Raw genomic sequence first — 26,828 nt, forward strand, 5'->3', positions numbered from 1 at the left:
TCCTGCTTTGCCTTTCCTTCCTGGAACCCCAGGGCTACAGATTCCCCCCTTGCTTGGGCCATCACTTATCCGTGATCAGGACCCCCAAAAATGTTCTCGTAAAGTAAAATAAAGGGGTTGTTTTAATTAAAAAAAATTAATGCTGTATCCCTAGTGAAAAATTAGTAAACTGGACCCCACTTTCTCCATTCAAAAGGGACCATGAAATTGGGAGAAGCATTTGCATTCATGCTTAGAAGCACATTCCTTCAGACATCCCTGTGCATGTTCAGTGTCACCTTAAATCACTGATTATCCCATGACAAAAAGGTAGTTGTATGAAATGTCTCCAGTGCTTTCTGGCAACCCTGTGTTTGGAGTCCTTCAAAGTCTGGGCTGCCATTCACAACATTGCTGAGTAGCAAGGAGTTTGTCTAAACCATGTTCTGTCTATACCAGCTTGGGATATGGCTCAGGGCACACTAGGATCAGCTGGTGCTATCTGCATGTGGCTTTCTTCGGGTGAAGTCGGGACCTTCTTAAAGATACACTAGGTTTTCCCCAGTGTCTTTGTTCAGACATTGTAGAAAGCACATAGATGACCCTTGTGGTCCTTTCCAACTTTACAATTATATGAATCTACCATTCCGTCACCATTTTGCTTAAATAATAAGCTGACACCTGTGCATAATTGTGTATAGAAAGAGTCACATTTCATATCAGTGTTAGGACTCGAACATGTACATTGTTCAGATTTACCCTTTTATCTCATTTGTTCACCCATAGTTGTGTGTGTGTGTGACCCACAAAGAGATAGCGATGAAAGGGAGAGGGGCGGATCAAAATAACGAGAAATTAACTGCAAAAAAGTCTTTGTAAAGCAGGCATTCCCAAAGCAATTCACACGTGGAGAGCCTGCCGTCACAGCCTACAGTAGGATGTCTGAAGGAAATATAATGAGATTGAAAAGAAGTCCTGTTGCTAGAGGAATTTTGAAATGTGCTGATAAGTAAAGGCAGGTTTACATGAGACCAAGCTTGTTGCCCGATTGTATAGTAAGAAAGCTGATTCGTAAACTGCAGCTTTCCTGTCACATCTTGGGGTGTCCTGATTTGTAGGCCAGTTCGTCTTTAGCATTGGCAGTTGCTGTGGCCATGGTTGCTTAAACAGCATTAATCCAGTTTACTACTTTTAACTTTTGAGGGACTCCTTTTCCATGACGAGGTAATTTCACCCGAGATAATTTATTTAAGGGTATAAATTCAGCAGCTGTCCTAGAGATTGTTTTGATGGGCTGAGATTAGTCCATTGTAGTAACAATCTGCGTTGGTGCAACGGGCGCAGGTTACAAATGCCTTTTATTATCGCAGTGTGTCAGTTTTGAATGTGGTTAATTCAGTATAGAAGGCCCAAGAGATCCATCTTTTAAATGGAATGTATGCTCTGATAGACGTGGTGGTTTTCATGACACTGAGAAGCTCAAATGGTAGTTCTTAGGCTGCAGTCCTAGCCCCTGGAAGGTGCGTCAAAATTAAACTGTATTCACAGCTTACTGCCTGTATTTAGCAAGGGCAGAAGGTGAGAAGGAAGGGGGGAAATATCCTTTCATTGTGCCAGCTCCCAGACTGGTACAGTGAAGAGGCCCAAATTAGGCCTTTTTCCATCACATGATGGCAGCAAGGCTTGCTCAGGATTCAGCAGAACCTGTGCTGCCCCCACCCCTACTGAAGTGCCGCAGGTCGAGGGTTTCTGCTGCCTATTGCTGGTAGGGATGTTGCTGCCTGTAGTTTGGGTGGGCAGTTTGGGGCGCTGCTTGTCAGAACCGAGGGATGGAAAGCCAGCTGGCTTGGCCCCAAACGGAGCGTCTCCCTTCTCAACCTTGCCGCTGCGGAGATCCATCAGTCATCCTCCGACGTGCGTCCGCGACACATGCTGCTGTGCATGCAAGAGCACACATTACTCAGCAGAGTAAACACACAACAGATCAGGCTCGAGGCGTGGATACTATACTAAGCTACGCATTTATTATACATAAATCAGGACAAAGAAAAACATGGCCTCTCTCCTTGTCGTTCTTCTCGGAGAGAGAGAAAGCAAAAGCAATACAGAGCGGATGTTCCGCTCACGGGACTCCAGCAATCTGTGCTGGAATGTAAACAGACATGTGACAAGTAACAATCCCACATATCTGCAGCAAGGGTGGAATGGAATTCCCAACACTGCTCTCCAAGGCTTCCCTGCCAATTGCAGATCCCCCCACCCCACCCTCAGTGGCGGAGATTGACACCTCTGCTGCAGCCAAACTTTCTCCACTGAAGCAGATCAGGGGTTTGGATTTCTCTTTTAGTCCTCCTGGTGAAAGATGGTGACTCTACAGTACCTCTGCTCCTGTACTTCCTTTAACATGCAACTAGGCTCTCGGGTCCTCTGTTGCAGCGCCTCCGCTCTCTCCTAGTCAGCATGCATACTACTCAGCTGCTCCTTAACATTAGGGCTGTACTCTCATACCTCTGGACATCAGTGTCACCCCATCAATCACCATCTCTTCAGAGATCATTTAAAAACTCAGCTCTTTGCTCCCTTCCTTTTTTTGTTTCCTTGAGGACAACTCCGTCTTGTACACTTCTATGACTTGCAGTGTTCTGAAATAAAGAGATTACTCCCACCCCTAAGAACAATTACCATGAGCCAATGCTATGGGAATTTCATCTCTGAAAATACTGGCGTTATCCAGAGAAGCAGTACTAGAACGCTCATCTCCTGGGTTACATCAAACCACAATACAATTCTGTTGCATACACTCATGCATTGATGAGTTAATATGATTTTCTAGCACTTTTGTCTATCAGCACTATGTGTGAGAGTGAGAAAGCACCCACATATAAATTGCACATGACAAGTGCACATGTGTTTATTTCTCCACACACAGATGTGCTTTCATCGCATGACAATATGCATATGGTTCCTTGTGAATAATGTTTGAGGTTACCTGTTCTCACATCAGCAACATCCTTTTCGTGCACAGATTTATTTATTTTTTGCTGGAGGAAGACCAACTGTTACCCTAATTAAGCAGAATGCTCTTCCCCAAAAGAGGAACAAAATACAGTGGAACCTCTACTTACAACCATAATCCGTTCCGGAGGTCCGGTCATAACTAGAAACATACATAAGTAGAGGCACATTTTCCATAGAAAGTAATGGAAAAGTGAATTGATCCGTTCTAGACGATGAAAAACACCCCCTAAAACAGCAGTTTAACATGGATTTTACTGTCTAACGAGACCATAGATCCATAAAATGAAGGCAATAATCAGTGTACTGTACAGTGGTACCTCGGGTTAAATACGCTTCAGGTTAAGTGCGCTTCAGGTTAAGAACTCCGCTTAATAACAGAAATTGTGCTCTGTCGGCGCAGCGGCAGCAGGAGGTCCCATTAGCTAAAGTGGTGCTTCAGGTTAAGTACGCTTCAGGCTAAGAACGGATCTCCGGAACGAATTTTAAGTATTTTAACTATATATATATTTTATTTAACTATAAAATAAATAAGACAGTATTGTAGATTTTAAAAAATAACATTTATTTTTTTCCTTACGTGCATTGAGGGTGGGTGGGCTTACCTGGCTACAAGCTGGGGGGATGGGGCAAGGGTCAGTAAAGAGCTGATTCACTTTGGCCAGGGTCACTTTTTTTCCTTGCCAGGCCAGGTTCTTCTCTGGACTTCCTCAGGTTAGTTCCTCGGCGGGGTTTGGGGCTGCAGTGCGCCCTGCTGTGCTTCTTGCAGGCGGCACTTCCACAGCTTTGGGGGTAGAATGGGGGCCCTTTCCCTGGCAGCAGAGGCCCCAGCGCTGCCCCGCAGCCGGCCGGCCAAGCTCCGGGCTGCCGGCAAGGCCTCTGTTTGTATCTAGAGGAAAGTTCATAAGTTGAAGCACCTACTGAAGGTTGTAACTGGAATCGTACGTAAGTAGAGCCATACGTGAGTTGAGGTTCCAGTGTAGTCAAGTCCCTTGCAGAGTTTTTCAGGATTAGGATATTGGGACTTGAGCAGACATGCAAGACAGAAATGAGGTTGGATTCACAGACTTTAACTCTCCACCCACCCATCCATCCATCTCTCTCCTTCCCCCTCCCCTCGACTGTCATTATTCTTCCTTGTAATTGCCACCAACTGGACTAAGATATTGTGCTGGGCTTTTTTTTTTTTTTAGAGAATGATTAATGTGCTGAGTGAGGTAGAAATGTTGTCACTTCTTCTGGCAGGATTAATAAATGAAAAACCATGAATCAGCTGTGGATGGATTTTTTTGTGGTGCACTGTTTATTCCACGCTTAAAAACCTTAAAGCACCCATCTTCTCTTACAAGGTTCTGAAGCCTTTGAAGCTTTTACAGTGGTACCCCGGGTTACGTACGTACATAACCCGAAAAGTACGCAACCCGAACAAGCGCACGGAAAACCCGGAAGTAGCTGTTTGCGCATGCACGAGCTGCGCAGAATGCTTCTGCGTGTCGCACACGCTCCGGGTTGCGCTTCCGGGTTACCGGAGTTCGTAACCCGAAAAGTACATAACCCGGAGCATACGTGTCCTGAGGTACGACTGTACTTATTTTATTTATATAAGAATCTCCATCCCATCCTTCTAGTCCTCTCTACTCAGGGCACAGGCGCCCATTTTGAGTTTTATCCTGTTCTCCAAGGATAAACCACCTTGGGTTTCTGGAAGGTTGATAGACTTATTGGAGGCAATCTTGCAAGACCCTGTGATTGATGTGCTGACAGCTGTAGACCTTGAGCGAAATTTTCTACTGCTACCAGAGGCTACAGTCAATTTATCCAAAGCAGAGCAGCTGTGACCATTAGAGATGCCTGCTGCCACTCAGGCGTCTGCGTTCCTCTATTCCTTCCTCTGCCCAGTCTTCTTGGCTTGCTCCTATAAGGGAGAAGTCAGTTCTTATTTGAATTCTCCTACCTTGGTTGTCACGTTTGGACTTTGCTGCCAATTCACAGATTCTAGCTGCCGGTTATTCATCCTTTTTTATTCCAGGCAATATATTCCTGCACTTAAAAGGGTTGCTTCTGTCCATCTCTTTCTTGAAATTCAATCTAAAGTGTGTCTATAGCATTGTGAGATTTGATATGCTCTTCATATTTTCAGGGGGGAAGGAGAAAGGAAGGCAGCACTATGAAACTGTGGCAGTGACAGCCAATAAAATGTAGAAATCTAGACCCAGAAGGGCCATGTTTGGAACTGCCACATACAGGATGCAAGCTGTCCTTATTAATAACAGCATATTCCCCAAACAGGATTGTAAAATGTGAGTAGAGGAGGTGTATAAGATTGGGCATGGGGTAGAGAAAGTAGAGTGAGAGACGCTCCCTCCCCTTGCATAATACTAGAACCTGGGGCCATTCAATGAAACGGAAAGTCAGAAAATTCTAAACAGACAGACAAGAAAATGACTTATTCACACAGTGTACTGCTAAGGTATGGAATTCATTTCCACAAGATGTAGTGATTGCCACCAATTTAGATGGCTTTAAAGGTAGAATAAGTTTAATGTCAGGAAGGTAGATGAGCGCTGCAACCCCAGAGTCGTTCGCGACTGGACTTAACTGTCAGGGGTCCTTTACCTTTTTTTAAAAAAGCTATCAATACCTGCTAGCCATGGGAGCTGTGCTCTTCCTCCATTGCTGAAGGAAGTATGTCTGTGGGGACCAGTTACTGGAAATCACAGGTGAGGAGAGTGCAGTTTAACTCAGATCCTGTTTGTAGGTTTCCTGTGGGCATCTGGATGGCCGCTGTGAGAAGAGAGTCCTAGACTTATTATTATTATTAATAATAATAATTTATTATTTGTACTCTGCCCATCTGGCTGGGTCTCCCCAGCCACTCTGGACGGATTCCACCAAACATTAAAATACATTTAAAATATCACAGTTTAAAAACTTCACTAAACAGGGCTGCCTTCAGGTATTTTCTGAATGTCAGGTAGTTGTTTATTCCCTTGACTTCTGATGGGAGGGCGTTCCACAGGGCGGGTGCCACTACCGAGAAGGCCCTCTGCCTGGTTTCCTGTAACTTGGCTTCTCGCAGCGAGGGAACCGCCAAAAGGCCCTCGGAGCTGGACCCCAGTGCCCGGGCAGAACAAAGATTATGTGTCCAGATGCTCGAGATCCTTTCACATTCCATGTGCTGCATCATATGCATTGTGCATTGTGCAAGCTTATTGCGCGGTGATGGGGGTTATATCAGTATTCATCAAGGTATTTGCACCTTATAAAATGGAGGTGCGCAAGTTGGTTTTCAGAAAAACCTTTGGAAAAATAATAGCAAATGACAATTTTAAAGTTTAAAATCCATACAAAAAACACAAAGCTTTGGTTTAATATAACATTGAGAAAAATCAAAGTGAAAAAAATTATTACACTACATTTAAGCTAAAAGCTTCTGGAAATTAAAACTTCTTGAAGGGCAGCTGGGCATGGCCAGGTGGACTCCCAGGTAAGGAGTTCTGTATTCTGGGTGCCACAATAGAAGGAAGTCCAAATATCAGAAAGTGCAGAGACACACAGGAGGGTTCCATTAGATAACATGAAATGGCAGTGGGATTCATATGGGGAAGGCGGCTCCTTAAGCATCCTTACCCATTAAGAGTTCTAAGAGTTACAGCCACCACCAGGGTTCGTAAAGGAGCTGCAAGACTGATGCTGCAAGCACATTCAGCATCAGGTGCAATAGCAAGAATGAATAGATTACCTTTAAGCCCTGATTCTCTTCTACTTAAAAACATTAAATATAAACTGTTAACACAAGTGGACCCAAGACTTAAATCTGCATAGAACCTCTTATTTACCAGTTCTAGTTAATTTGTGGCCTGGTTCTTTGGTGACGTGGATGTACTTTGTACGTTTCCTGTAGCATTTACGGTACTTCCTCTTGCTAGGCATAGATGTGCTTTACTTGCTTCATTCTTTCTCCACATTGCAGGGCCGAGATGAGGAAACAGCTTTCGGAGGTAGTTAGTCCCACGAGCTGTTAGTCAAATTAAACTCTGCGAATAACTGCTTGTGAACAAAACAACAGAAGCGTCCAGACAGAAGGCCGTGCCCATTTTGTTTATGTTACAATGGAATAGGGTAGTCTGGGTCATTGGATGAAACATTTAACTTTTATCAGCTGACCCCCAGCCAACAGGAAACGGCATTGTAGCAAGGGTCTTCTGAAGACCCTTACATGGTGGCCCCTCCTTTGTCTGCAGAACTTTGAGGCAAACCTTTCCTTCTTTCCTACCTTGACATCTAAGCAACAAGGATGGGGTGATTGCAAGCCTCTGTCAACATTTTTGCTTTAGAATTTTACCCCTGAGCTATGCTGACCATGGGGGAAGGCAGGGCGACAGATGAAACATTACTGGAAAGATTCCTGGGTAATTCACCGCCCAGCCAGCATCGCTGATCCTTTATTTTGATCATAGCTGGAACAGACATGGAGTGTGGGAAGGGATAACATCTCCAACCAACTGATCTAGACTTAAGTAATGAACAGTTTCACAAAAGCTGCGATTTCCAGCTGTCACATCCTTTTACTTGGTCAGATAAACCATTGCATTCTGCAGTCATTACATGCCTACCCTGCCCCAAGGATATATAATGGCATAGAAATAGTTGTTGAAGACATTTGTTTTTTTTTGTGTGTGTCCTTCCTAATTCCCACTGTAAGGTGCTGCTCAGATAATGTACATCTTGTGATAGAGGTCAAACAGGTGAGCAAGCAAACCTAGCTATTTTCTAAAGCCATATGAGTACCAGAAACACCATTTATCGCCACCATAAGATGAGAATTCACATAACTTGTTATTCATGATACACTTGATTATGGTGCTTGTAAAAGGCTCTTCTTTCTGATGCAATTGCCCTTCAGTATTTCAGATACCAATTTCAAAACCTATTGAGTTCATGTTATTATGAATTCATACATTTCCCACTTCTCCTTTCTCACCCTTTTCTGATGAGGTCTCTGCTTCTTCATCTTCCCTCTTTGTGACCATCCCTTGCCATTTGAGGCATGTCCACACAGCTCAGATTTAGTGTATCAAATTTCGCGCAACCCTGTTATTTATTTCACTGCCCCAATATGTAGGGTGTTGATGTGGTCACTACATGACTTACAGTGACTTGCATGAGCTATGTATTCTGCATGGTGCTCTTTCCACACTCAGTAGACAGTAGAGTGACTGAATCCTTGTTGTTCAGTCGTTCAGTCGTGTCCGACTCTTCATGACCCCATGGACCAGAGCACGCCAGGCACGCCTATCCTTCACTGCCTCCCACAGTTTGGCCAAACTCATGTTAGTAGCTTCGAGAACACTGTCCAACCATCTCATCCTCTGTCGTCCCCTTCTCCTTGTGCCCTCCATCTTTCCCAACATCAGGGTCTTTTCCAGGGAGTCTTCTCTTCTCATGAGGTGGCCAAAGTACTGGAGCCTCAACTTCAGGATCTGTCCTGTAGGACTGTGGGACTGAATCCTACAGGGGTCCTATAGATAGATAGATAGATAGATAGATAGATAGATAGATAGATAGATAGATAGATAGATAGATATGCCAGTCCATTAATATCTACAACCTGCTTCTCTTTGATACTTCTGCAGATTATCCAGGGAATGAACCAAAAGTATCAGAGCCCTTTGAACTGTATCTCTGCACCCTCAGAATTTCTGTAAGAGCCAAAGGACAAAATGCCTACAGAAATCTAAGTGTCAGGTTAGACAAGATGTATCATGCCTGGTGATGCTTGCCTATGCGCCTATCTGGTTTGTTCTTCACTTACTGCCTCTGAGAGCCATTAAACCGAGTCATGTGCTCATGTTCCGTTCCCAGAAGACCCAATTTCCTTGCCTGTAGATCTATAGTAATTCAAGAAGCTAATGTGCTTATTGCAGCAATTAATGATCCATTTCCTCTGAACAGTATTTACAGAAAACATGCACTCATCGGTGATGGCAAAACAGTTTTCAGAATCTCAGTGGGATCGTTCTACTTCTGCCATGAAAGCTGAGGAAAGCTCCACTCCTTTTGGGCTCGGTCATTTGTCAGCAACCACAATGGCTCCCCCGCTAGCCTTAAAAACTAGAATCGAGCCAAAGGTTTCTACAAATAATTTTTTCTAAGAAAATTTCTGAGATGTTTCTCTTTTTTTCCTCATCCCGTTAGAAAAAGGCCACTTTGCACAATTATCTCGGAAACACACCCACATGTACACTGTCTTGGAATGGCACTAGGTCTGGACCATTGTGGATGATGCAGAATGGTAGCTAGGCTGCTAGTTGTAGTTCCTTTCTCTTTTTGTTAGGGGTAGGGAAGGGTGGAAGTGTCGGGTCTCAGTGTTAGAGCATCTATTGCACATCTGGAGAGAACACAGCCCGAAGCCCCGAAGAGCTACTGCCAGCCTGTCTAGGCTATACTAAGATAGATAGACCAATGGTCTGGCTCAGAAGGAGACAGCGTCCTGTGGTCCTGCAGCTGTCAGTTGCAATGGCTGGGGAAAAGCACACCCTACTCTCTACTGTAGGTGGAAAAGGCAGACGTTGCACTACTGTTGCTGCAGATGGTGTGTCCGTCCTGTTGGAAAATTTCTCCTCCCTCTGGAGAAATTCAGTGAGATGGTCCTCCCAATTTCTCTGCCCACAAATAGGCTGGAGAATGAGGGGCCATTTGCGTGCAGCTTTGTGCAAACAACAAATAACATTCATTATCTTAACTTTTAGCTGGAAGCCCACTTCCCAAAATCCTCTCCTTCAAGACCTGATTCTTAAATAGCATTCTTTGAATGAGACCTCTTTCTACACTTTCTCTCCGGCATATGAAATTTTTCAGCTTTACCTAAGACACATTCAAAGAACAATATATAAGGCTTAGCATGAAATAAACATGTCTTCCTCTTTTTAACATTTAATATAAAAATACTATTTTATAATGCAATATTTAAACTCACATTTAGAGTACTTCAATGTTTCAAACTTTTAATTACTTTGAATCAAAGTCACTGGTTATATTGATTGATCCCTTAGCCTGTAATTTATTAGAACTGCAATTCCCAGGGCTTTTTGAGGGCGAGCAGTGAAGCTTAAGTGATTTTAATAGCAGTATAAAATATTGCACGTGTTTAAAATGGAGCAGCCTAATTAGTAGCATATACAGCCATCCAACCCGATTAGAAACCAACGCAGCGTCCAATGTAAGAGGAATAAAGTGGTCTAAGGCTCATGCCCAAATGTACCCGAACCTTTTCCAAAAAAGAAGCAGTGTGCAATTAACTCATTTAGTTGCGATCCCCCATGACCCTAATGAGTTATTGGGGATGTTCAATCATTTTATGGTGGATCTCTCTGCCTTCTTTACATCACCATCCCAAGCTGCTAATCATGCTCAGTTCAAATCTGGTGCTCCCTGGTATGATTCGCAGTGCAAACAAGCTAGATCCCATTTGCGCTCAGTCTACAATGAATACAAGATTTCAGGTGCTTCCTCCTTGCCAACTATATATTTCCAAGCCAAGCAGGCCTATAAACAGGCCCAGATAAAGGCTAAACGTACATGGCAATCGAACCGTTGGCAAGCTCTAATCGCAGCATCTAAAGCGAATAGATCTCGCGAGTTTTGGTCGCTAATCAACAGAGGAAACAGAAAATATCCCTTGACTGTTATCCCAGCACCTATATGGGAACAGTTTTTGAGAAAATGCTTTGCTCATGCTGATGAACCCTCTTCTTCCTGCTTGGAGTACTTGTCTAACCACCTACCTATTTGGCCTCCTACCGATCCAGGAGAAATAAAAGATTTGATAGTCCAATTGAAAATGGGCAAGGCTCCTGGGCCGGATTTAGTGCCAGCAGAGGCCATAAAGTCTCATCCTGAATGGTGGGCCGGAACCCTGGCCAAAGTCTTTGATGCAATAAACACCACGGGCCTCATCCCCAAGTCGTGGAAGGAGGCGATTATCATTCCAATACATAAAAAAGGTTCCACCGCGAACCCGGGGAACTATCGTAATATCAGCCTTCTTTCAATAATTGGGAAGATATATGCCCGCTTTTTGTTGTCTAAATTGACGCAGTGGTCCGAAGAGCTAAATTTAATTGGCCATGAACAAGCTGGATTCAGACCTAACCGCTCTACAACGGACCACGCTATAATCCTCCACCATCTAGCCATGAAATACTCCTCCAACACGCGGGGCTATTTATGTGCTGCATTTATTGACTTGAGGGCAGCTTTTGACAGTATTCCCAGAAACATCCTTTGGAAGAAGCTTGCGACCTGGGGAATAGATAGAAGACTCTTATGGCTGTTGATCCAACTACACGAGGGCTCTGTGGCCAGAGTAAGATTAACCCTGGCAGGAGAACTTACGAACCCAGTACCTATAAATAAGGGTGTTCGTCAAGGTGATATCTTAGCCCCTTATCTGTTTAATTTGTTTATAAGTGACATGAGAAATCCCTTAATCGAGTCACAGGATAAAATCCACGCCCCCCGCCTTGCGGATTACCGATGTCCTTTACTTTTGTATGCGGACGATGCTGTGATTCTTTCCTTCTCGCGAGTTGGACTCAACAGAGCACTGAGGATTTTTGCTGCTTATTGCCAAGCAAATCAGTTAGTTATAAACCACTCTAAATCGAAGGTGATGATCTTTTCTAAATCCCGAAAATTGTATAAATGGAAGCTGGATGGTGAGACAGTAGAGCAAGTATCCAAATTTCAATATCTGGGCATATATTTCCAACAAAATTTACGATGGACGTCCCATATTCAGTATCTTCTTAATAAGGCCAAAACAATGTCACATGCCCTTCTCCAGTTTTACTTTTCTGATGGGGCTTTGCACGTCCCCTCGGGACTGAGGGTGTTTAAAGCAAAAGTAGCCGCTATACTTTCATATGCGGCACCACTATGGGCTGCTATGGCCAAATTTACATCTCTTGAGACGCTCCAAAACTATTTTTTGCGCCGTCTTCTGAAACTCCCCCCTTGCGTGAGTAACGCGGCGATTCGTCTAGAATTGAAAATTCCATCAATAGAAACACTGATATGGAAACGAACTCTAAATTTTTGGTTAACACTCTGGCATAGACTTCCTGATCATTATCTAGCTCAATGCCTATGGCGGGACGAATTTGCTAGTCCTTGGGCTAGCAAGATCCATGCCAAACTTCTGCAGATTGGAATTTCTCCATCTGAAGTCCTGAATTTAGAATTGATTTCCGCAAAAAAACTTATCAACTTGAGACTAGACGATATCGAACTGCAGCATAATCATATGTTGGGAGGGGGAGTATGTTCCCCTCGGCATTTGGGTATTACATCTACGCAGTATCTCCCATCTTACTTCTCATCCCTTACTACTGCAAAACATCGTTTTGCATTTATTAAGGCAAGGTTTAATGCCTTTCCTTCCGGGGTCATGTCACATAGATTCTCTAGGGGCCGTGTATCAGATTTATGCTCGTGTGATGAGTTGTCGAGGGAATCCCTCCTGCATATTGTTTTTATCTGCCCTTTATACAGTGATGTCAGGAGAAATTTGTTGAGCCCACTGGTCCAAAAATTCTCTGGACTTCCAGTAGAGATCCAGCTTACCCTTTTACTCCAGGATTCTAATCCAACAGTAACCTTGCAAGTGGCAAGGTATCTGACTTCGGTTTTGAACTATAAGAGGCGAAATGGCCTATTACAGGAATCCTAATGGTTCTTTTCCACCCCCTTTGGGCCTATAACTCCTGATAGTATCATAGGTTGAATTTATATTTATTTCTCCTGATTGTAAATATTTTATGTTATTATTCTTATTTTAATGCAATTATTTTAGCTGTTTTTGTATGGATTGTAAGACAGGTATGATTTGTGTGTCTATTTATGTATGAGCTTATAGCTGCAATAAAGTATTATTATATTATTATAGCATATGTTCTAGCAGGGAAAAAATCCAGAGAAAGACTATTTCATAGGCGAAACTCCCTCAACTGCACATAAACCTTCCCCTTTGACTGCAAACCAAGCTTTTGTGGTACAGGTGTGGCCTGTTAGATCAAGACAGGTAGGAATGGACTTCAGGAAGGGATGGACTTTGCAATTAATCTGTGCAGTTAATATAATTAGCCCTAATTGCCAATGTAAAATGATAAACTATTCTGGTTATCAGTCCAGTGTTCAAATATTAGTGAAGTGTGTAGAAATTCTATTCTAGCATAGTTTTTAGTTCTATTACCTGCTAAAACTTTTCTCTCATGAGCGACTTGTTTGACTGTCACTTAATTTGCCTACTAGGCACACGAGAAGCATATCAAGAAGTCTTATCTTCCTTCTAGGAAACAGCATTCATTATTTTTGCATAGAAGTAAATCCTTGCAGGGTGAGATAAGAGACTGAGAATGAGGAGAGAACAGAAATGGGATGAGATAAAGGGTGGTGGCGGAGGAAGCTTTCAAAAGGTGACAAGACAGAGATGAGGTCAAAGCGATTAAAATGATACACAGTTAATTTGACATAGGGGCATGTGGCTTGAAAACACTGTTGGTTGGAGGTTAGGACAGACAAATGGCAGAATCCTCCTGCCTAGTCACCTGGCCTCAGCTTACTTATCTGCACATTTATGACATTTGTTCTGCTATGTACATGCACATGCGCACATTTTGTTGATTTGAAGAGACCCACAGTGCACTGTGCACAACCGTTTTGTCAAATGTTCTTGATGTAAAGTTCCGTGCTATATTTGTGGCGTGAGTCAACTAGTCTTAGCTGCTTTCACTTCTCTGAACACAATTGCAGGATGCACATTCCATTAAATGTGTTAATCTGTTTCTCGGGAACTTCAAAGGCTAATTTATTGTGCCATGAGTTTTCCTCGGCAAGTACCAATTTCATCCGGTGTGTTAAATGGACTGAGAGCTACTTCATATGTAAAAACAACAACAACTGAGCTATATACTGTTCTTTTTAAATTATTGATTTCCCCATCCACTTAGGTGTGGAAATGAATCACAATTATGAGAGGTTGTCAGCATCTAGATTAATCCAAGTGGTTGTTGGGAACAAATCAGTCTTAACTGGAAAAGCTGGGCTTCACTGGAATCCCTTTCATCAGTGATACTGTAGAATTATCACCCCCAAAAAGCAGAAACAGAAAGGTGGCAGCTGGAGAGTTCTTAAAAAAAAAAAATCTGGTCTGACTAGCATTGGCTCCTAAATAAGTGATAAGCAACACAACTTTATTCCAGGATTCTCAGGAGTATTTGGGGTTTTATATTTTAAATGTTTTTAGTATCGCATCCAAAGTACGTAGTAATAGATCCAGTGGACGCTTTTCAATTCCTTTTCATCCAGTATTGTTTCCGGCCATTAGTGTTGGAATGATGCTGCAATTTTTGTTTTAGAGTAAGACAGGAATGGCAGAAAAAGGAGTGAAATCACAGTGCTTTTAGTTCTTTGACAAGGATGTTAATAAGAAGCACTCTTCCTTCTAAATTAGCAATCGGGATTGCAGAATTCATTCTCGAAATGGGCTCTTAATGTAGTCTCCTGCCAGGCAGATAGCTTTACGGTTGTTTTAAAGGGTTTCTCTTCTTTAAAGGATAGATCTTATTCTAGACATTCACGAGCCCACATAATGGAATGTGTGCCCTTTGCTGAGGACACCGCAGTAGTATACAAATAAGAATAAGAAATCTAGAATAAGAAGCATGGATCTCAGCTCACTTATTTTCTAAACGAATAAGAATCTTTGGCTGCACACCACAAATAGCTTGTAATCAGCCTGGTTCATGCACACCACTGAGGCAAACTATGCCTGAGAACACACAAATATTCGCAGGAAAACATGTGTCCGCTTCTCTCTTCTGCCGGTCGTTCTGCTGCCTCTCTACCTGGAGCTAAGCCCTTGTTTTCACGTATCATGTCTGAGTCTAGGCTCAAAGTTTTCCTTGCTCCGAGCAAACCGCAAGCCAAAAGCCACGGGGGAGACAAACTATGAGCCTGCCTTGAGTGGGTGCACTGACACTAGAAGGGCAGGATATAAATGTGCCAATCAATAAATGTTCCAGAATGCTTGCACCCAGCAGTTTCCCATTTTCAATTAGCAGAATGAATTGTTTGGCACAGTGGATTGTAAGGAAAGTGGTTCTGTCTCATAAATAAATGGAAACTTCGCCGTGGGTGGGCCTGAACTGTGACTGGCACCTCTAGGTTTGGCTCATGGCTTATGAGTTGTGGAGTGGCTCAAGACAAGCGGTCACCCAAGAGAAGTGTTGTTGAGGTTCTCCATTGCCACACTGGTCCCGGCTAACTTTGCACACTTCCTAGCGTGGACCCAGTTCACTGGGGATTAATCCTATGCAAGCAAGTCCCGTTTGTTTTGCACCCACCATCTTCTCACAGCTTGGGTTATATTTGCGAAGAAAATCTCCAAAAATTATGCTTAAAGCTGCATCCTCTTGGTTCATTTGTGAGATGACCCTGGGTGCTGAGCCAAGTCGCTATTCCTTCCTTAGCATGCCATGGCAAAAGCTAGCTTTGATCTTGAGCTTCCATATTTCTTTCTTAATTTTTTTAGTGATAAATTTGTGTGCTTGAAAATACATTCTTATCTCACATAATAGTTGGAGATTACAGGCAGATAAATACTTTGAGGCATGCCATTTCATCAAGCCTGAGAGGAAGCCAAAATAATGTGATTTTTGTCTCCCTCCCTCCCCCCCTCTTTCTCCTGCCTCACTTCATGTTAATGAAAACTCTCTGGAGTTTTCTTCTGGTTAAATAATTAATATGCAGATGCCTGACTCTTGCTTTGCTGTTTGTCATTCCACTTCTCTAGTTTGCATTGTTCATGGTTCTCTTTCAGAATCCCTCTCGATTTTGCTCTTGTTTTTGAAAGCTCTACATTTCAAATATGCAACAGTTAACAGGTTTTGCATGCATGCTTTTGTTGAGCTCCATACCCAAACCATGATTGATTAGAGGTGAATTAACCCCAGCATGCATAAGAGGACACAGCCAAATTAAGACTATGGAGGGGGGGGCAAACGAAGACAAGGGAAGAATGAAGTCTCAAATGGTGCAGTTGGCCCTTTGTGTCTCGCTGAAGAGTAACCTCAGGTTTTCCTTTTCTGTGCTAAGCCAAGCAACCTGTATCTGACTTTGCTCCTGCCCTTTTCTTCTGCACTGACACAAGGGAGCAAGAGACTAAACGACAGACAAGGCTAGTGATCGTAGTACAGCTACCGTATAAGCACCATTTGGTTAACAAATTTCCTGCACACCTTGCACTGCTGGGTCCTGAGGTGTAATGAGCAAAATGCAACGAAATGAACCGCGGCAGCTCTTTAGATCTCTGCTGTGTGAGGACTTGCACTCCACACTGGCAGAGGAAGGCCCATAACATTACCAGTTCCCTGTTGCATGGAAGGTAATGCTGCAAGTATCTTACGCAATGAGTCAAGGGATGGCTCTGCATTAGGAGTATGCCATGCCATCAATAGACATCTGAAGGTAGCCCTGTTTAGGGAAGTTTCTAATGTTTGAAGTTTTATTCTGTTTTTAATGTTCTGTTGAAAGCCACCCAGAGTGGCTGGGGAAGCCCAGCCAGATGGGCGGGGTAGAAATAATAAATTATTATAAATTATAGTGCCCGGTGGAGTGGGTTTCTGAAATGGTCAGGCATGCCAGGGCACTCTTAGGCTGTGTACACCCTCCCGTTTACTGTGCATGGACGTGGCATTGGCCACAATCCATCTTTGTCTTCTATCCATCCTGCCGCTTCCTATGAAATGCTGTGTTTCCATGTGTTTTCCTGCAAAGCAGCTTAGATCTCAGTTGAGGAAAAAGAGCAACTTTGTGGTGTTGCTTACGGTAAATCAGTAAGACTAGGGGTTGCCAAACCTTTTTACCCCATTGCATGTTTGAAAAGTGGTGGAACAGTTGTGGGCACCCTGCAGCCAAGCATGTGTTGAAATGTCGACTGCAATCGAATGCTGCTTTCCAGTTTAATTTCAGTGGGGCTGAGGGCGCTAGGGAAGGCATATGTTCCTCCATGGCGACTGCTGATAAGACCAACAGAGCTGAGCAGAATAATGGGAAAACTTCTACTGTACAGTGGTACCTCTGGTTACATACTTAATTCATTCCAGAGGTCCGTTCTTAACCTGAAACTGTTCTTAACCTGAAGTACCACTTTAGCTAATGGGACCTCCCGCTGCTGCTGTGCCGCCAGAGCACCATTTCTGTTCTTATCCTGAAGCTAAGTTCTTAACCTGAAGCGTTATTTCTGGGTTAGCGGAGTATGTAACCTGAAGCATATGTAACCTAAGGCACCACTGTACTTAAATCCAGTCCATGTGGAATAGAGCTAGGAATGAGAAGACCGTTTTGCTTGTGCTGCTGTTGTAGCCCTTATAAGGAGGAGAGTAAGAGTTGTGCCCAAGACTGGAGGTATAAAAACATTAGAAAGCAGTTTCTTCCTCATTTCCTGCAGTAAAAAGGGAGCTTTATCCTTTTCATTTCGGGGAGCAAAACAAGGGGAAGTTAAATTGGTATCTTCAGAACCGGACAGAAGATAAGTTGAAATTCATCAGTTCACTTCCCTTGTCGGACTCAGAGCCAACCCAGATTTGAAGTGGCAACTCCATGTGTCGAATCACCATCAAGTGTTTTGCATGTCAGTGTGGTGCTGGGAGGTCTGCATTTGACTTAGGACTATGAGACCAGGAGAGGAGGTTTGATTTAACTCTTTCTTCCATGCAGTTTTCTGGTTTAAAACTGCATACTAATGAACCATAGGAAAGGCACCTACCAGAGTAATTGGCTCATGTCGTAGATCATCAGTGTCTTTTACCTGCTGCAGGGAGGTGAGACTGGGGATGACCTGATCTAATACAGCAAAATTGTAGCATTTCAGTGTATTGAGGAGCAGATCCTTTTCGGTAAGTGCTATGAATACCCGAGGAGGCTACTCACAGAGACCCTTTTGTTTTCATCCACAGGTAATGCAAGTGGTGAAGGAGCAAATAATGAGAGCACTGACCACGAAGCCTAGTTCTCTGGATCAATTCAAAAGTAAACTTCAAAACCTAAGCTACGCAGAAATACTGAAAATTCGCCAGTCTGAGAGGATGAACCAAGAAGATTTCCAATCTCGCCCAATTTTGTAGGTGTCCTCCTGTAGAAGTCTTGCTTCCCCCTCCCCGCCTCCTGTTTGGGAGGTCTGACAAATGTGAATGACATTGATGAACCCTTCAGGAATTGCTCTGTAATAAAACTGTTCAGGGGCAGCATTTCAAAGCAGGGCAGTCGCATCAGCGTGGAATGCGCTCGCTTCCATCTGCAGAAATAAAAACATGCCTCTTTGTATTCACCTAAAGTGGATTCTTCTAATCCCTGTAGGGCTCAGAGTAGTTTATTTGCAGCAAATGATGCTTTGACATTTTCACCCTTTGTGTGTGTGTGTGTGTGTGCTTTCCCCCCTCCTCTATGAATTTTCCTTTCTTGCCCAGTTCCTCGCCGAAAAGAAAATGTCACCATCAGTGAACCAGGCAAAATGAAGCCTGGAGCAGAAGCACAAAGTCAAAAGGACCCCACAAAAGCAGACTGATTTTTTTTTTTACAGTCTGGTGCTGGGGGGGGGGGCAGTTATCTAAAGGAGCTCCTGTATGCCTATGTTAATGGATATAAATTGGTATTCCTTTTGCATCACTTTGTGCTCTTGGACCTGGAGGCAGATTGTCAACTTGTTTTTAAGCCTCTCTTGGGCCCATTTCACATTTTCACTGGAGCGACACGCTTGCCACTTCATCATGGCAGATCTCAGCCCATTTTTAGCAGTAAAACAAAATGGAGCTGGTGGGCCTTATCCATTATGCAACAGCATTTTTTGACTTACAGTCAAGTTTATTTTGAAACTTAATCTTCATTTTTCTTCTTAAGGGGAGCTAAGCACGACTGTAAACCAACCGGTCGTGCCATCCAGCGACGCATCCTGTGGCAGAATGTAAAATCAGCTTTAAATGCTTGAAAAATGCTTGCATTTTCTGCCTGCAGGTCTTCATACCCAGCTGGTTTTTAAAGACTCGGGAGACATTGACACAGTTTTTGAGGATGTATAATGTGAATTCTCAACGCACTGTAAGATTTCTTACTTCAGCTTACTGGCTGAATGAGTTTGATCCAAAGATAATAGTTATTCAGTACGATATTATGGTAGAGCCTAGCATCCCAGAGCTTATTCAAAAGCAGGCAAAACGTAGTCCGCGCAGAATCCCCACTGAGATGCTTGCACAGAGAAGCAGGCATCTGCCAAAGTTCTGGCACTGCTTGTGGCCAAGACTGCATGTGCTTCTTATCTGTCCCCATTGTGGGGAAAGCGAAGCCAGGAAACAATCAGCCTCCCTTGCTTGGAATCCAGGACTTGAAGTTCCAAGCCAGCAGCAGACATTTCATGCTAATACTGTTTCTTCACTCTCCCCATTGAAAGCAACAAGCTCTAGGAGTGAGCTGCCAACCCTGCCTCCCTCAGCCTAGACAGCCCAAGTTCCAGGCATGCAGCCCTGCTTGCTTTTGAAGCAGTAATCCCTTCTCTGCTCAGGGAGATGCAAGTGAGGGTGAAGTTACTGGTATCCCTGCCAGGAGAGGAGACAAAAAGAAGGCAGAACGAATGGTGTGAGGCAGATTTATTGAAAGGATAATATCCAAGTTCCCCAAGGCATTTTGAACATAGACCTTCTTCAGTCATTATATGAATTGAACGGTACTGCAATGTAGGCAGGTGTGTTTTCTTCACCGTTTCCTTAACAATAAATGACCAACTTCACTGCTTGTGTGGTTCTGGTTTCTGGAGTGTAAAGAGAGCTGGTTTCTCAAATGGTAAAAGATGGCTTCATTCCCCCTTAGAGATTTGGGGGTGGGGAGCAGGGAGCTATACCTGCTCCCCATTTGTGTGTCTTTCTTTCTTTCTTTCTTTCTTTCTTTCTTTCTTTCTTTCTTTCTTTCTGTCTCTCTGTCTCTCTGTCTCTCTGTCTCTCTGACTCTGTGTGTGGTGCAGCCCCCTCCTCTGGATGCATTACTGCTGGAAGAAGTCCTAGTGTTCATACCAAAGACCCAGTCCCCCTCGTTTCTGGACACATGGCATAACCCGATCCATCCTTAAATATTCTATGTTTGGAGCAAAGCTCCAACGCCACAAGTGAAACAGAATATATACAGTTCTCAAGGACCAGGGGTCTATAGTAGTTTGAGGCATTTGACTGTAAAGAATAAAGAAGTGCACAATGTACCTGGTTTGCCAATTGATTGCTAAGTTGAAACAGCCTTCTCATTTTGCAAACAACTGGTAGCCTTGCAGAAGAGGCTTAACCTAAAGCATGGGCAGGAGAAAGGATTGCCCAAAGTGGAAATGTATGGCAGTGAGAACTCCAGTTAAGACTTGGAACCTGCACGGAAAGTATTTGTGTGTAGTGCGAGTTTTTCTAGTTAGGTGTGACTAAGTCTGTGTCTGTTTGCTTGTGTTCTCCCTCCACCCCACTCCTTCCCAGGGAGCTAAAAGAGAAGATTCAGCCCGAAATTTTAGAGTTGATCAAGCAGCAGCGTCTTAATCGTCTTGTTGAGGGAACCTGCTTTAGGAAACTCAATAGTCGGCGGCGCCAAGGTACTAATCAAATTTCTTTTTCCTGCCTCTTTCTCCTTTGCTCCTTTGTTTTCATTGACCACTATAAAAATAATATTTATTGTTTTGTTAGGGAGCTTTCAGACATGATGGAAGGAGTGCCTTTTAGCCTTTAAAAGGAGTGCCTTTTAGCCTTGTGTGTGGTCAATGCAGCATAAAATTGGGGGAGAGCCATTGACACACTGAGGGTGGACCTAGATATTATGGCAGATGCAAAGGGAGGCCTTTTAGAAACAGCAGTGCCATATTTGTTCATTTCAACAAGTGGCAGCCCGTAAGATGTTGTGATTGAATAGGAAATCCTGCGATATGATGAATTCATAACACAAGTTTGAATATCTCTAAATTGGTGGGGATTTTCTGAGACCTGACAGGGCTTCTAATTCGGTCCACAAGGCTGCTTTCCCAAACACCTCCCCACAGCTGTTGTCATGTGTGAGATAAAGATATGGTCGGGCTACACTAGGGAATTTTCCTTGGATTCAGATCCTGAGCATCCATTTTCAGTTTCCATGTTATCTCCTCAACTTTTTAGGAAAATGTGAGGTGCCCAATTCTTTCCCCTAGTTTCCCTATCAAACAAGTAATTTTTTTTAAAAAGCCCAAGCCCATATTGTTAAAAGTGCCTTGGCTTAAAACTACATACGGCATGATTACTTAAAGCAAATATTTCTGTTGAGATGGTCTGGTGTGTTTCTTTACAGGAATTTGGGGCAGATATTAAGTCCTGGTTTAGATCCTTCTGTCATTCTGCCTAGAATTATTTCACCCTTTCTCACTGTCTGCCTTCAGTGTCACAATCCATTAAGATCATGTGCACATTTTCTGCTTATTCTGAAACCAAGGAAACTGCCACACAGTCTGCCTGATATAAAAAGCCTCCTTAGATTTCTGGCACATCTGCCCACTTATGAATAAGTGTTTCCTCTTTCTTGTGCTAATCACATGAGGGCCATTTCATGTGAAGGCTTTAACATAACCATTTTCTGGGGGTTTTATCACGCATCATATATTTCAAGTGTTATGGATGCTTGACAAAATATGCAGCATAGTAAATAAAATCTTAGTAAATCAATATGTGAAGCTGGTAGTTGCCACAAGCAGTGGGAAGCAAACAGTCTAAAAATAATCTTAAGATAAATAAAAGGTAAAGTTATAGTTACAGGTAGGTAGCCTTGTTGGTCTGCTATAGTATAGTAAAGTTATGTTACTGGATATCTCATTTGTTTCACTCTGGTTATCAGAGCCAAAGGGAAACACCCCATAATATCCAATCTTTTTCTCTGGTGAATAGGTTTGCTTCATTCAAACCATCAGACATCCTGTGAAGTTGGAATCACTGTTGTCTGATCTTGTTCTAACTGGCTAGGAGCAAAACTGCATTAAAAAAAATCCACTTAGAATCATAGAATTGTAGAGTTGGAAGGGATCCTAAGGGTCATCTAGTCCAACCCCCTGCAACGTAGGAACATTCTTCTATAATAAACATTTATATAAGCATAAACATTAAAGATTTATATGTTTATTAAATAGTGGCGCTGTAGGTAAGAAGCCCTGTTAGGAGGGAATTGTCTGGCATTGACCTGGTAAACTCATGACTGTGGCGGCCTGAACCTGCCAACAAATACTATTACCAGAAGCAACTCTTGACAAACCCCTTTAAGAACAATTATAGAGGGAGAAGATGAAGCTGGTAAGAGATGCAAATTCGTATGGCATCTTAATAAAAGGTTGCAGTGCAAAATAGGGATCTAAGAGTCACAGTTGCGGGTACAGAAGGTCCCTCTAGATATTGGTTGGCAAATCCTTGCAGTGCTGCAATCATGTGTTTTATTTCTGGATTACATTCTCTGGTTTGCTACGATAAAGTGTAATGATCCTTACCGACATTTTATTTCATCAGATAAATTTTGGTATTGTCGCCTTTCGCCAAACCACAAAGTCCTACATTATGGAGATTTGGAAGAGAGTCCCCAGGGAGAAGTCCCACATGATTCATTGCAGGATAAGTGTAAGTAATTGAAACGTAGCAACTCCTGTGTTTGTTTCTTTTTTCATTGCTTTGTGATGTAAAATGAGAAGATGTAAGATGGGCAAATGGAGAGGAGGAAAGGGCAAAGAAGGGCTTGGCAGGTGATTGGATCCTTAGATCTTTTTTGCTTTCTCCCCTAAAACCCCAAACCCTTTTTCAGCTTGACAGTTTTGTTTGTTTGTTTGTTTGTTATGTTTTTTTTTTAATTAAAGAATTTCTTGATTCACAAAAGTATGTGCAATGTCTCTCTCTTACAGCACTTAATTCCTTCTCCTCTGCCAGCTTCTAATTAGGACCCTTCCTTTAGGGACTTCTTTCAGCCCTCTTATTACAGGCTGGGCCTGTTTCATCAGGTTCATTAGCCAAGAAGTTGACTCATGGCAGCTTTGCACAATAGGAGGAACAGTGCTGTCAAGTATCCCGTTTTCCCCGGGAATCTCCCTTATTTCAAGCAGTTTCCCGCTGCCTTCCCTTATTTTTTATATCCCTTTAATTTCCCGTTTTTTCAAAGGAAGCAGCTCCTCTCCCTCCCCTTGCTGGCCAGGAACGGGGAAGACCTCGCCTCCTTGCAGCCTCAAAGCAAGCAGGAGCCATTTCCCGCGCTTACAGGGGGGTGTATTTGACCCCCTGCATCAGCCCCTATCACCTGCCGCCGAGCCCCTCAGCTAGACAATAGGGTTAGCTGGGGGAGGGAGCCTGGTTGCCTTTGAAAATGGGCGGCCGGTGCTTTGAAACGTTACAATACGACAGAGTGGCGCACGCTTTGTATCTTTTTATCCGGAGCTCGCTGAGCAGCCGAGGCATCGTAGCCCACGGGCAGCGTTTCCAAAATACAGTAAGCCTACTGCGCGCATTCACACGAGTGCCGCCCACTTTTGCTTCTGGCTCCGCCCACCACTGCCATGTGACTGTCCCCAGGATAGGTGAGGCTGCTGATCCCTTATTTTCAAATCCGAAACTTGACAGCTATGAGGAGGAAGCACCAAACGAGGAAGGGATGAAGAAAGCCACACTTCCTGTTCTTTTGCATTAAATATTAGGGGTAGTCCTCTTTAAAATGAAGACAAAACAATCTATTTGCAATCCCTGCACTGAACACTGAAAGCAGTGCATAAATGCTATTATAAATTTGTGCTGTACTTTATATTTTCCTCTTCCACAAGCAAGCTTTTTCCTTCAATAATTAGTTTTTGTGGGTTTTTTGAGTTTTCACAGAAACTAATTGGCCAGAATGCAACACAACAGTACAATCTCCATATATTTTCTGCCAGGATAACTTAATTTCTGTTAAAATCCACTGCTGGCTCAATTCTTGCCAGACTCAAAGTTTGCTTTAGCTGTTCCTCTGACTTTCATTCTGTTCTTACGTTCTTTACGCTGTTTCCTAGAAATCTTTTTCTTTTCATACAAACCATGCCTGGCTAGTCTGTGCTTCGGTTCATTTTTCTTTGCATAGTCAAGGGAATCATAGATCATGCCAAAGCCTGTTGTCTTCCCACCTCCAAAATGAGTCCTGAAGCCAAAGACGAAAATGACATCTGGGGTTGTCTTGTACATTTTGGCCAACTTTTCACGGATTTCAGTTTTGGGAACAGTGGCCTTTCCAGGATGAAGAACATCTATCACCGTTTGCTTTCGTTGAAGCAGTCTGAACTTCCTTGTTCAGATGGTGACCTTCATCTTCGTGGCGTCTCCCATAATTAGTATTTTTTTTAATAGAATTTGATTGTTCTCTGATAGCTAAACCCTAGCATGCAATTCTAAGCACTACTTATTGGAGAGGGGTTATTTTAAAAAAAACACTCAAACAGAGCATCCAGTGACTATACAAATGTCAGAGGTAATAAGGTTGAAATGTGTTTGTCCCCTGAGGAAAATGCCTGGGGTTTCCTTCACACCAGTTGGCTGAAGGATACAGAGATAAGGACCTCAGCAGAGTTTCTTAACAGCACCAGTTTATAGTCAGACTCGCTTATTTTCATTGCCTCACAGATTGGCCTCACGGCTGTTCCAGGCTTTTTATTGCAATCCTTCATCAGAATCTAGGACAAGGTTTCTTATCACTTCACTAAAGCTCTGGCATCGAGAGGAGCTGCTTGCTTCTCCTTGTGCTCAGAGAAATGATGCTGAATGCTAGAGTGGAATGAAAGATGATGATGAGGCAGTCAGTCTTGAATAACTTTGAAATGTGTCTTTGATAGCTGAATTCACTCATCCAGCCCAGATTTCTGTTAACTGCGCAAGCATGCTGTGCTAATGGAAGTCCATGCTGAAAAAATTTGAAATGCAGAGCCAGATTGCTACAGACATTCCACTTCTAGGTAGAGCTATAGTCAATCCAAAACAGGACTTCTGCCCATAAAGGGTGATATGCCATGGAAGCCACCTGTCTCAAGAGACAATGGAGTGTGCCTCTGGGGGAGAAGTCAAGCCACCACATTAGCAGCACCAAAGTGACCTCCTCGGGGTGCAAGCCTGGGCAGTGTGTATGGAGGTCCCGGGCTTCCCAGGCGACAAGACCTCAATGATGTGGTCCAAAGGAAAGCAGGAGCAATACGTTCGCACCAGCTTGACCGCAGGAGTTATGCATATACAGGTGAAACTCGAAAAATTAGAATATCGTGGAAAGGTTCATTTCTTTCAGTAATTCAACTTAAAAGGTGAAACTAATATATGAGATAGACTCACGACATGCAAAGCGAGATATGTCAAGCCTTTATTTGTTATAATTGTTATGATTATGGCTCCAGTTACAGGTGGGTAGCCGTGTTGGTCTGCCATAGTCAAAACAAAATCGAAAATTCTTTCTAGTAGCACCTTAGAGACCAACTGAGTTTGTTCCTGGTATGAGCTTTCGTGTGCATGCACACTTCTTCAGATACACTGAAACAGAAGTCACCAGATCCTTAAATATAGTGAGGGAGTGGGGAGGGGTATTGCTCCCCTCCCCACTCCCTCACTATGATTATGGCGTACAGCTGATGAGAACCCCAAATTAACAATTTCAACTTTGGGGTTTTCATCAGTTGTACGCCATAATATCGCAATTATAACAAATAAAGGCTTGACATATCTCACTTTGCATGTCATGAGTCTATCTCATATATCCAGTAGCTAATGAAAACAATTGCTTCCATAAATGGATTTTCCACGATATTCTAATTTTTCGAGTTTCACCTGTATATGCCATTGTTTGAGTACAGTGAGAAGGGAAACACGCTAAAAGGAAAGCAATTGCCAGTTTTAAACCTCTCAGCTGCCTTGTGTGAGAGAGATAAAAGATGCAAAGCCCTCAAATATTCCATGGTTACCGTCCTACAATCTTGTATTTCACTCTCGGTATCCTGCATTGTCTTCAGCGTGACCGACGTCCCAGATTCAGTGCTGTAATTTAGAAGAGATTGGCATATATGTGCAGCACACGTCAACTGAACTTGGCATTCACTAGCTGAGCAAGCTAACTGACCGGCTTCTCTTCATCTTAAAAATACAGTGAACATAGCTCAGCGTGAAGTGTGCGTGCAAAGGGGACTGCAGAATAGGACAGAGGAGGAGGCACGGGAATGGGGGTGATCTGTGTGCAATGGAAAGTTTCAGAAAGCAAGGAGAAAAGTGGATGGGGAAAGGCGGTGAAGGTGAAAACGGGGGTTGCGAAAAAGAAGGGATTAGGAGGCATGGGAATGGGGTTCAAGGTGAAAGCAGGGGCATGAAAGGTTCTGCAGAACAGGAGAGAATGGTGGCTCCTTAGGTGACAAGGGGGCTTGGCAGTTGCAATGGGTTGGAGGAGGAAGATGCTGGAGGCTCCCATGGGTGATGTGTGGGCAGGGGGATGCACAAAAGGAGGGAGGTGAGGTTTGGACATCAAGGTGACAGTGAAAGCGGATATAAAGCAGCAACGGAAGAGACATGGCTTCGGAAATGGGGCTGGGAAGATGAATCACAAGCTTAGTAGTAGCAGGGGCTGGGAAGGGGACCTCTCTGGGGTTAGTGAGTGGGATGAGCAGGGACCCAGCCCATAGTAGTAGAATCTTTTCTGGGTTGTTCATTATTATGTATTTTTAAGGGCATTAAGTTTGCTAGATGTACTGCGCAGAACCAGCTTTGGCC

General features: G+C 43.3%; 1 protein-coding gene and 1 pseudogene across 3 annotated transcripts in view; one reads left to right on the forward strand and one right to left on the reverse strand.

The window, feature by feature from the left end:
* Positions 1–26,828, forward strand: part of ELMO1 (engulfment and cell motility 1) — a 296,344-nt gene that overhangs the window by 257,268 nt on the left and 12,248 nt on the right. For all 3 annotated transcript variants that reach the window (XM_033165673.1, XM_033165674.1, XM_033165676.1), the window contains 3 exons: positions 18,015–18,178; positions 20,559–20,671; positions 22,593–22,700. In XM_033165673.1, the coding sequence (XP_033021564.1) occupies positions 18,015–18,178; positions 20,559–20,671; positions 22,593–22,700 (385 nt within the window). The remainder of the gene's footprint in view (positions 1–18,014; positions 18,179–20,558; positions 20,672–22,592; positions 22,701–26,828) is intronic.
* Positions 23,978–24,401, reverse strand: LOC117055594 (annotated as a pseudogene).

This window comes from Lacerta agilis, chromosome 12, assembly GCF_009819535.1.
Source record: "Lacerta agilis isolate rLacAgi1 chromosome 12, rLacAgi1.pri, whole genome shotgun sequence".
NCBI lineage: Eukaryota > Metazoa > Chordata > Lepidosauria > Squamata > Lacertidae > Lacerta > Lacerta agilis.